Source organism: Hippichthys cyanospilos, chromosome 7 (genome assembly GCF_059441005.1).
Source record: "Hippichthys cyanospilos isolate Australia breed blue-spotted pipefish chromosome 7, RoL_Hcya_1.0, whole genome shotgun sequence".
Lineage (NCBI taxonomy): Eukaryota > Metazoa > Chordata > Actinopteri > Syngnathiformes > Syngnathidae > Hippichthys > Hippichthys cyanospilos.
This window is the reverse complement of record NC_142375.1, coordinates 23,388,240-23,399,570: the sequence shown is the minus strand read 5'-3', so window position 1 is coordinate 23,399,570 and position 11,331 is coordinate 23,388,240. Positions and strand designations below refer to the sequence as shown.

General features: G+C 44.7%; 2 protein-coding genes across 3 annotated transcripts; one reads left to right on the top strand and one right to left on the bottom strand.

Moving 5' to 3' along the window:
* On the top strand, positions 1-7,339 carry LOC148421667 (protein disulfide-isomerase). Its single transcript, XM_088419696.1, has 11 exons — positions 1-383; positions 1,431-1,631; positions 2,889-3,016; positions 3,127-3,264; positions 3,462-3,569; positions 3,768-3,893; positions 4,090-4,287; positions 4,388-4,508; positions 5,581-5,762; positions 7,063-7,152; positions 7,222-7,339. The coding sequence occupies exons 1-11, from the start codon at positions 140-142 to the stop codon at positions 7,306-7,308; spliced, it is 1,623 nt and encodes a 540-aa protein (XP_088275822.1). The 5' UTR covers positions 1-139; the 3' UTR covers positions 7,309-7,339.
* A 750-nt stretch (positions 7,340-8,089) lies between these two features.
* Positions 8,090-11,331, bottom strand: LOC148421666 (uncharacterized). 2 transcript variants are annotated; one of them, XM_088419524.1, is made up of 8 exons: positions 11,140-11,331; positions 9,804-9,980; positions 9,614-9,699; positions 9,206-9,335; positions 8,995-9,122; positions 8,685-8,767; positions 8,436-8,595; positions 8,090-8,343 (listed from the first exon to the last, which is right to left on the bottom strand). In XM_088419524.1, exons 1-8 carry the CDS (start codon positions 11,195-11,197, stop codon positions 8,194-8,196), a joined length of 972 nt encoding a protein of 323 aa, XP_088275650.1. In that variant the 5' UTR covers positions 11,198-11,331; the 3' UTR covers positions 8,090-8,193. The 2 variants fall into 2 exon arrangements, with proteins under 2 accessions (XP_088275650.1, XP_088275651.1); XM_088419525.1 differs by lacking the exon at positions 11,140-11,331 and adding an exon at positions 10,073-10,201.

The following is an 11,331-nucleotide window of genomic DNA, read 5'->3' as shown; positions in this document are numbered from 1 at the left end:
AATTGAGGGCGGGTTAAACAAAGGCGGCCAAGTTTAAAGTGTTTCTTCCTGCTGGCGCTCCTCCGTTTTGACCTTGTTATTAAGCAAGGGTTATTAACAACCGTCTTGATACGAGCGACCGCGGCCGTAAAACGAGTTAATGAGCGACCGGTCGGGCCCGATAACATTGACGGCGAGGCCTTCCGCCAAGGGACACTCCGGCGCCGTCTCGTTGCGCCGCGACACGATGGCCGGGTGGCTTCTGCTGGGGTTGGCGGCCTTGTGCCTCGCCGCTAGCGGGCACGGGGCAAAAACGCTCCCGGAGGCGGACGGGATCTTACGGCTGAACCGGACAAACTTCCAGGCGGCGCTGGGCGCCTACCGACAACTACTGGTGCACTTTTGTAAGTTGGCATTCCGCTCGACCTTCGCGGCGTGGCTTCTTCTCGCCCGTTCGCTCGCTAGTTCTGAAAACGGGCGCGGGTTAGGGTTAGCTAATTCAACGATTGCTCGTTGGCTCCGAACCAAATGAATTTGATTGCTTTCCGAAGGAGCTTCGTAGGTTCGAGTCGACGGCGGCCCCCCCAAAACGCTCATATGTGCCAAATTCTAGGCCCGGGTGCCAGATCCGGCCCGTCGCATCATTTTACGTGGCCCGCCAAATACTGATTTTTTATTTTTTTTTGTTCAAAATGAATCTCTGGAGATTGAAATGGATTTTTAGCAAACCTTTTGAAATGCGTATTTCCCCCAAAACTCACGAGGCTACATGTGCCGGAACTATACTTGTTTCATTTACACAATTTGATTGTTCCGTTTCACATTATGGGTTGATGGGGTTATTGTTTTGTCCTCTACTGCCACCTTGTGTTCATTTACGTTATATGCCCAAGAGGCTCTGCCGTCCGTCAGTTGAAGATCGCCGGTCTATAGTTCAACACCTCGTTCGTGGCAAAGTTGAGAAATGATACGTCTGTGAGTACATGTTGTCATCCTTGTGTTGTTTATGTGTCCAAACGATGATAGCGTTCAAGTTCTGGTTAGATTTGCTTCCTCTAGATAGTTCGAACAGTTGCCAAATGTATTAGCTTGTTAGTAGTGTATGTGTGTGTGCAGAAAGCTAACTTCTCAGATGTTGCTAGTCGAACGAATGTTGTAAGTATGTTCCGGTGTGTAACGTATGTTTGATCAATATGTGAATGTTGTAAATAGTTAGAAAGTAATTATATTTCATTTCCATGTTTATTGCAGTAAAAACAAGTAAAGAACTTAAATTTCCACGCTTCAAGCTGAACTCTTGTTAGCTATCTGTCTAGTTTGACAGCATACTACATTTTTTTTAGGTGATTACAAAATGGCCGACATTAACTGACGCTAGTTTTTTTTTTTTTTAACGTGCGGTAAATGGTAATTAAAAAAAAAAAAAAACGTTGCGTTTCATCCCTGTTTAGACGTTCCGCTGTCAGCAGACGGCCGCCGTTTGTCGGAAGCGTTCCGAGGAGCCGCCGGCGAGCTCCGCGACTCGGACGTCAAGTTGGCGACGGTGGACGTGACCGAAGACAAAGAGCTAGCCCAAGAACTTGACGCCACGGGGCCGCCCTACGTCAGGCTCTACCTTTCCGGAGACAAAGACAACTTTGTGTCCTGTCCTGGTCGGTCTCAATTATTATCACTTCTACCTTTAAAACACAGGTGTGGAACTCCAGTCCTCGAGGGCCGGTATCCATGTTTTCAAACCCTTTCCCTCAAAAACACCCGATTCAAATGATTGGGATCATTTGGAAGCTCCCGCAGAGCTTGCTAATGAGCTAATTATTTGAATCAGGTGTGTTGGGGAAAGAAAACCGGAAAACATGCAGGATGCCGGCCCTCCAGGACTGGAGTTCCACACCTATACTTTAAAACATTCGGCTGTTTTTTGGCAGGACAAAATAAATTAAAAAAAAATCATAAAATTACGGTAGGCCCTCACGCTTTTTTCGTCAGAATGTTTTTGACCCCCCCCCCAAAAAAAAAAACAAGTAAAAAAAAAAAACTATTTTTCTCTTTTTATCAATAATGGCTAATTGCAATCGTTCCCAAACTAGTATGTAGTCAATTGTTTTGTTATATTTATTTATTTAATTTAACTTTTTAACGTGGAAAGAAAAAAAAACAGGCCTCAGTTTTCACACCTGTTTTTTTCTTAAGAGCAAAAACAGATGCAACGTGTTGAATAAATAGATGTTTTCAAATAACTAAATAACTATAAATAAATAAATGCCAACAAATGGATAAACAGCCAAGTACCTGTGAATAAACAAATAAATAATCAATTAAATGCCAGTAAACAGATAAAAATAAATAATTGCAAATGACTAAATAAATAGCTGAAATAAATGAATAAGTAAAATATTAACAATAAATTAAATGAGGATGAACAAATATATATATATATATATATATATATATCTATATATATATATATATATATATATATATATATATATATATATATATATATATATATATATATATAAATAAATAATAAAATGTGTTTATTTTGCACATAAATAAATAAAGGAAATCGTCTTGGGGAAAACTTTCACCAAAAATGTATTAATTTTTTTTTCCCAGCCCAAAAGGTCAACATTTTCTGGATGAAAATAAGTGGCAAATAAAACTGAAAAAATATGATGGTCTTTTTTCCTTTAGTGAATAAAAACACAATGCCAATTTTTCTTTTCATGAAGAAAACATTAAAAATAAGTCATTGAAATACACGTTTTTTTGTGTAACGACCAAAAACAGGTTTGATTCTTATTATTATTAAGGGTTTTTTTATGATTTTTTTGTGTTTGTGAATCAATATAAAGTACAAACTAACTCTATTTTTGTGTTTGTTTTTTTTCTCGGCGACATGATCAAAGTTGTTCAGCGCTCGGCTTCCATAGTGACGTGGTTGAAAAGGAGGGCGGGGTCAGCGGCCGACCTCATCGCCAATCTCAGCCAATTGTTGAGCTGGCAGGAGGAGCTTATCGTGCTTGGATTCTTTCGGGTGAAAAGCGACAAGTTTTTAGGTCTTGCTGTTTTCTCAGCGACCACAGTATTGATGTGTGTGTGTGTGTGTGTGTGTGTGTGTGTGTGTGCGTGCGTGTGCGTGTGTAGGAGCTGGACAGCGAATACGTTCAAGTGTTTTACTCAGCCGCAGTCAGCCTCCCGGACATCAGTTTCGCCGTGACGCAGGACGATGACGTCGCGGGAAAGTATGGCGTCACGCACGACGTTGTGCTGCTCCTGAAAGAGGTAAGGAAAAAGCGGGCTTTCGCTCTCAAATTAGCATTTCAAAAAGGAAGGGGGCGAGGAAAGGAATTTAGAATTTTAAAGGAGGCTTTCGAGCTACGTTTAAAGTTTGGAACTACAATCGCGGTTTGAAAATAGCATTTCCAACTTCGGGTCGGGGTCGCGAGTAAGGCTCGCTCGCGTACGTTGGATGTTTGCAGCGGAAAGTGATCCAGGCCTACAACATGAGCCCGCAGACCTCCAAAGAAGACTTGCTCACTTTTGTCGGCGTTTACCAGATGGATCCCGTCACGGAATACTGCGGAAAGGTAACCGATGTATTCAATGACTTCATCGCTGATAATAATCGATCGCTTTGGGACCTCATTTGTTCAGTACAAACCGTTTTGAGCGCCTGCTTAAGCTAAAGACTCAAACAAATTGAAAACCATCCCATTTCTGGACTCCTGATTTTTTTTTTTTTTAAATACCGTTGGTATTGAACGCTCTTATTATTTATTCACCAGACAGCCAATCAGATCCTGTCATCTCCGGTTCTTAGCCACGCCCTCCTTTTTGTCAACAAAAGCTCGGCCGATTTTCATCAGGTTCACGCCGGCTTCTATGCCGCCGCCGAGGTCTTCAGGATGAAGGTGACGCACGGAGACACACACAAAGGGTTTTTTTTTTCCATCGTAGCGGGGACATATTCCATTTCCTGGTCCCTAATCCAATTCAATGAACTCGTGGGGTCCCCCCAAAGACAGTGAAAGTGGGGATTCGGTCCCCACCTTGTGGCAAAAACCAAGGACACGCACGCGCGTCAAGCTAACCCCTACCTGTGTTAAGATTTTGTTCGTCCTGGTGGACGTGTCGGAGCCGCGTAACGGGCGCCTGATGGAGTACTTCCGCGTCGGGCCCTTCGAGGCTCCCCTCGTGCGATTGGTCAACCTGAGCGATCACGTGACCTACCAGCTGCCCTCCGTCACGCCGGACGCCGAATCCGTCCGGGCCTTCTGCCGGGACTACTTGGACGGCAGGGCCAAAGTACGCGCACTTTGCAAAGGGGGCGACGTGAAACGCAAAACCGGTGGCGGTGTCGTGACTGTGTGCGTGTGTGCGTGTGTGCGCGTGTGTGTGTTATTAGCCCAAGATGCAAAGCGAGCCAATACCGGAAGGATGGGAGCAACGTCCCGTGAAAGAACTTGTCGGAAGCACTTTTGAGAACGTCGCCTTCAATCCCAACAGGACCGTGTTGGTCTTGTTTTGTGAGTAAACACGCAAAACACACACCACGCACACACACTTAATGTCTTCTAAAAATGATTGTTATGTTTTGGGTCAAAGCGACCCATTTGAAAGTCCAGTAAAAGCTGGATGTAGTTTTTCAGATCAAGAGTCCTACTTTGATTGTGTCTGATAAATGTATCCATTTAAAACAGCATTTGCATGCAAACCTCTGCCATTTTTTGTTGATAAATATGCAAAACCTGGATCAAAATGACCCAACAATATCATTTGTGTTTCTGAGAGGGATTATTAGTTTGCGAGAGCACCTTAACAGCAAAAAAAAAGGCTTTCAGAAACCTTTTGATAATTACATATGACACCGGGTCAGAGTGACCCGGGATGTTATTACCATTTCAGAAAAAAACAAATGTAACACATAGCACACATGTGTCATCTCCCCCACCCCCTAAAAAAAATCTGTAATTGATACTTAACAATTTCACAAGTGAATCATTCATGTGCATTAACCCTCTTGTTATGATTCGGGTCAAATTGACCCATTTGAAAGTTAATGTGGAATATACTGTGGTTTTTCAGTTCAAGACTCGTCAAAGTGTATGAAACGCATATCCGTTAAAAATACGCACATTTCTTTTGATCGATAAGCAAAACCCGGGTCAAGATGACCCAAGAGGAGATTTGTTAATGATCAGGATTAAACAAACACACGCAAAGCCTCAGATGTTTACACGTGACACCGGGTCGAAGTAACCCAGGATGTTATTACTATTCCAGAGACACAAACGTATCGCACAAGTACACATGAATGATTTGCTTTGCTATTTTGTGAGTTGCTTCCGAGTTTTTTTGTCAACTTGGAATAAATTCGCACACCTCCGGGTCACAATATCGCTGTTCTTACCAAATGAGCCTAGATCGCTGGTTAAAACTAAATGTTCGATTTGGATCGGACGCTAAGTCTCCAACGGGTTCGGGAGAGCAGATCCACCCCGGGGACATTATTGCCGTTCCTTGCAGTCTAACAAAACGGGAGGGGCAAGAATCCATACAGGTGGAGCTAACGTCGTGTCCCGCGCGCGTTCGCCCCAGATGTGCCGTACAGTCCCGAGTGCCGTGCGGCGTTTCCCCTGTGGGAGGAGCTAGCCCAGGCCTTCCAGTCCCGGGACGACGTGACGGTGGCTCGTATCGACGCGTCGGCCAACGTCATCGACATGCCCATGCAGAGCGCCTATCCGGCCTTGTGCCTCTTCCCCGCCCTCTACGCAGAAAGAGTACGACGCGCTTCTACCGGACACACAAAAAATGGAAGTCAACTCCAAAAAGAAAAGCATTAATGGCGTCAAACAAACAACAGGAAACAAATGTGGCCCTCCGAACCTCTAAGCTAAAAAAAACCATGCAATTCACGGCTCCGATCGCAACACGTGACTCGATATATGCGGGAAGAAGATCTTATCAAGAAGATGAATACAAGAATTGCACAAAAGCGGTCCAAAAAAAAGATGCCGTTCAAGGCCTTTCATTCGCAAAAAGTTACTCGAAACATCGCCCGAATGTCGTAAGAATACAAATACAGGAAGTAGTAACCTACCAAAAAAAATGAATGAGCTCCAACGCTCAGCGCCAATAAACAATCCAACCCACGCTCCTTTAATCACAAAAAAGCTAATCAATACGCAGGCTGAATCTCTCATACAAATACAGGCAGTGGGAACCTACCAAAATAAAAGCAGTAAAGGCAATACGCAATAGATGAAAAATGCACATCATCCGACAAATAAAGATCCAATTGGTGATCCTTAGCTTCTATGAAGCTGCTCAATATGCCAGCTGAATATCTATCTCATCAAGCAAGCAAACACAGGAAGTAAAAAACTACCAAAATAAAAGTAAGCATTGCTTAAGGGCTCAAAAATGTGCGACGTGTTCAGCATCTAACTCATGGGACTTTGTTCACAAAAAGACACTCAATTTGCAGGCTCAAACTCTTATCACAGGAAGTGCAGGAAGTAGAAATCTACCAAAAAAATCATCAAAATCATAAATGCCTAATGTATAAAATCAAATGCACAACACCAGTCAGAAGAGTCACTTTTTGTTCACAAAAAGCTACTCAATATTCCATCTGAACAACAATTACAGGAAATAAAAACATGCCAAAATAAAACTCGTACAACTAATGCTTAATGTATGAACTTAAATGTAGAAGATAAGTCAGAAGAATATCCAAGTCAAAAAAAAACTCACAATACCAGCTGTACAAGGTAACAAACCTACAAAATAAGACGTAAAACAAATTGAAATACCATACACTAATCCCATAAAGTCTAATCCGTCATTTAAAAAAAAACGGATTATAAATCAAGACGGCAAAAGAGGAAGGATGAACCTACCAAAATAAAACCAACCTCAGTGTGACGCAAATTCACATCCCCAACTGCAGTCATGAAATCATAGTCTTTTGCTTGCAAAAAGCCAGTTAAAGACGCTTCATATTATCGGAACAAAAACAGGAAGTGGAAACGCACTCAAATAAAAGCGGCTCAAAGCTCTTTTCCCCCTCCCCGACAGGCTGTGTTTTACACCGGGGAAAGGAAACTGAAGGCCCTGCAGGATTTTGTCCACCGGGAGATGAAGAAAGCCGCAAAAGATCGAATAAAGGTAAAAATCGCGTCGGTACATGAGAACATAACTTTGGCTAAGAATAACATTATATTTTGAAAAAATAAGGAGGACGAAGACAGGAAAAAGTACGTGGAGTCCATGAAAGCAGAAGAAGAAAAGAAAGCGAGAAGCGTCATCAAGGAGGAACTTTAAAATCGTCCAAGCAATAAAGACTTCAAAAGTATACACATGTGTTTTTTCCGTTAAAAAGGAAATGTAATCAATAATATACCAAAAGGAAAAACATCCATTTCATTAACGATATGAAACCTTACGATAGCAGTTACTCGAGTGCGTTAGCACTCTCTAGTGGAAAAAAACGGTAACTACAAGTGCAGTTTTTACTAAGCGTGAAGTACATGAAAATATATTGCGATAAATCATTCTGTCCTCAAGCAGGTGCTGAACGCTTGTTAACTGAATTAGACTCAAAGCTTCGGTTTTAGCTGAGTGTTGTCGCTTTTTGATGGGCGTTCATTCAGCTGGAGTTGTCGCTTTTTCTAAATGTCCGTCAGTTAAACGCGGCAGTCGCTGACAATTTACACTTCCAATTTCTTAGCTTCTTCACGCACAAAGCACCAGCCAATTATAGTAATAATGCGAAAACATAAGAACTACATTGTACAATAGCGATTATGATTTACGCTAGTTTCATTTCATGGCGAAAAAACGCCAGCAGTTTACAAGTAGCTTTTGAAGCCCAATAAACTGTAAACCGTTAAAATGAGCAAAACAATGCCAGCAGAGGTTGCCTACAGCTAATGTATATTTTACAATATGAATTTGAATGCCGACAACGCCTGTTAAATGGCACGTTGTATTGTATGTTTTTTAAAATTGTGATTGAATACTAAACGTTGTGAATTCACTCTTATAGCAGTTTTGTTCACTGTGCCTAATTACAACTCAAATTAGCAATAAATCAAAGACAATCTTTCACAAAGAGGACCAGTCATTTCCATTTATTAACCATTCATCATGAATCATTTCCTTCAACAAAGAAAACGGCCGGTCCGGGAAGAAGCGCTTCCACTCTGGTCACATCAGCCCGACGTACATCATCAAGAAGCTGCGCAACATACTCAGGGTGGCGATGCGGGTCACGTCGCCGGCCGGGTTTTTGAACTCCACCCAGGGGGCCCCGTTGACCCTCACCGCCAAGTAGTCGTCGTAGCACCGGATGATCACCTGGGCCGCGAGACCGACCACGTCACCAAGAAAACCAAGAGCGGCCGCAAACGTAGCGAGCTACCGACACGCGGCGGCCGACGTCGTCTCACCTCCGTGTCGCCTCGGGGTCCCGGGGGGAAGCTCTCCTTTTTGATATCCCGCTTACCGCCTTTGGTATCGATCTCACCGGTCATCTGCAGCTTTCCGTCTTCGATGCCGAATTCCAGATGCAGCGCGGTGCCCTCCTTTGTTTCCAGCGCCAACTCGGCGCTGCGACATACATTCGCGGGCCGACAAATTCAAAGGCGCGTTGTCGTCACGGTAACGCCAGCCATTCTCTCTAGGGAGCGCGGCCGCACCTCTCGGACGCTTCCGATCGTCCTCTGATGAAGACGCTGCGGCCTGCCGCCAGACGGCCCGAAAGCTCCACTTTGAGTGCGGGCTGCGCGAAACGGCTGAGAGTGGGAGGACAGGACAGCGGCACCCGGACATACGCGAAAAAACTCTCCGTAGAAGGAACGTCCCGAGATTTGCTTAGACCCCATTGTGCGTTTTTGTCGCCGGGGCTTTTCGGGAGCCGATCGAAACGGCTTCCTATCCGGAGGTACCGCCGTGCTTTCGCCGGGTCTGAAAAAGCCTTCGACGGCGTTCGCGCGCCAAAGAACTCACCGATCGAGAGGTCGCGAGAAGCGTGCACGGGAGTTTGACTTCGGTCGGAGAGGACTTTCCACTCCGTCCGGGGACGGGAGCGGGAACGGGACAAAGCGGAGGGACTGGAAACACGGAGCGGTTTTGGGCTGTACGGGGCGCAAGAGATTTCCGCATGAGAGCCCGCTTTGAAAGTAATGCCAAGTGGGCCGCCGTTCCCTGACTTCAGGACCTTTTTTACAGGTGAAAGGCATTGAAAGATCGCAACCCACGTCATTGAGATTTCCTCCTGGCCAGAAGTGAACACAGTCCTCGTTCCCCCCCATGTCGTTGGGCTCGCCACGGTTCCACCGGAAGTAGTCCTGCGCATCCCATGAGGAAAGCGGCGTTAGCACGTCATCCTTTACACTCATTTCACTCGATGGCAAATGCCCGCGCTGGCATCCGAGTTGCCCACTTTATTTGTATCAATAGTGTTTTAAAACGTTCCTTCTTCCTTTTAAATCTGATCTCGGTTGAAGAAAGTGCCAGCTCGTTCTCATGTAGCCGATAGCATGTACGCATTTTCTCTGCAATTAGCCCAAAGCCTCGTCTTTCCCAACGCCAACGATTAGGGAGAACGCTTTATCGATCCACTTACCGCAGGGGAACCGTCAACGAAGCCGAAGTGCTTATATTTGGGGTACTTTGTCGCCTTCATTCCCAGCCATGACCTTCCCGCAAGACCTTTGAGATGCAGAAAGGCGGCGGTCGGTTTGAAGCCAAATTGAAGAACTCGAGATCATCCCCGGAAAGTTGGGGAATCCACAGTTGCCGTTCGGGGTGCTTACCGTAGATAAAATCGAGCTCCGCCGCCGAGCGGAAGCTCGCCAGGTGAGCGCCAAGTTTGACGCAGTGGTCCTCGGCATCAGTCCACTTTTTGGCCAGGCCCGGCGGCGCGAGATAGCAATGGTCCCGGAACGGCTTCCACCCGTTGTCCTCGTCGCACTCGGTGTCCGCCGGATGGGCTGGGGACACATTTGGAAGATCCGCGATGAAATGAGTTTATCTACAGTCACACCTTGATGAGATATAGTGAATTCTACGAGTCATTATTTACCCATAGAAATTGTACAAATACACCTAAAATTGTATCTGTGACAGGAACAAAAAGGACAAAGCAAATCTAAATCGGCCACCAAACGTTAACTTGACTGAAGCCCGGGATTTACGTCATGTCCCAAGCGTTTCACGTGCCATCTTCGTCATGCACAACAAAGACACGTTTGATGAATGAGTACTCAGACGAATACTGCGACGAAATTGCTCAAGGAAGAAAGAAAAAAATATGTATACATTTTTTAAAAACATTCTTAAGAACAAAGACACGTTTCATTTATCAATGACAATTTTAATTGTCGACATTTAATTAGCTGATGAAACGTTCAATGACGGTTTCATTTTTCATGGTACGTTTACGGGTTTAATTTGGGCAGTTTATACTCCCCCATAGGCCTCGAACTTTTTCCTGGGCGATAGCAAAGCAAACTTTCGGCACATACCAAAGGCAGGTGGAAAGCTCGATTGGAAACATTGTTTCCAGGTCGGGAGCAGAAAGGCGGTGTCACGTGACCGTCCCGGTTCACCTTCCAACATCAACTGTCTCGGCAAGAAAATGTGAGGCCTTTTTGAAAATTGGTTAAAATGAATACAATTGCATTACAATACTTTTAAATGTGTCGGGGGAAGTAAAAGAAACGTTTTTTCTTTGATGCGATGATTCTGCTATAGGATTTTTTCCTACACGCGCTAGAAAAAAGCAAAATTATCAATGATAATAGTAAAATATTTGCAATTTTAATATACAGAACAGGTTGCTCTGATTGTGAGGCGTCAGGTGAACGTGAGCTTACATTTCGCCGCTAGAGGTCGCTGTGGCACATGTAACGTTCCAGCGCTCCATTCGCTTTCCCAATTCCAAATCGTTTCGAATTTAAAACACGTTGCGTCGTACAAAAGCGATTCTGATCCGCGCTGGAATCATTTCACCCCCCCGGGGAAAGTAAGAAAAAAAAAAAAACACTTGCATGCATGAGAACAGCAGTTTACAAGTAGCTTTCGTCGACCACTAAACTGCGTAAAAAAAAAAAAAAAGTTTGACGTTAGTAGAACAGCGTCGTTACTCACCCGCGACAAGAGATGAGAAAAAGCCGACGAAGGCCAGCAGGAGACGGGCCGGATACATCGTCGTGACCGCTATCCGGATCCTTCACGGCTCAGGTGTCTTCTTCCTCCTCCTCTGCAGATGGAAGTGAACGAGCCGGGAGCTTTGCCCTTCGCCTTGAAAGTCAACGTCACAAAGACGCGCAGGTTCGGGAC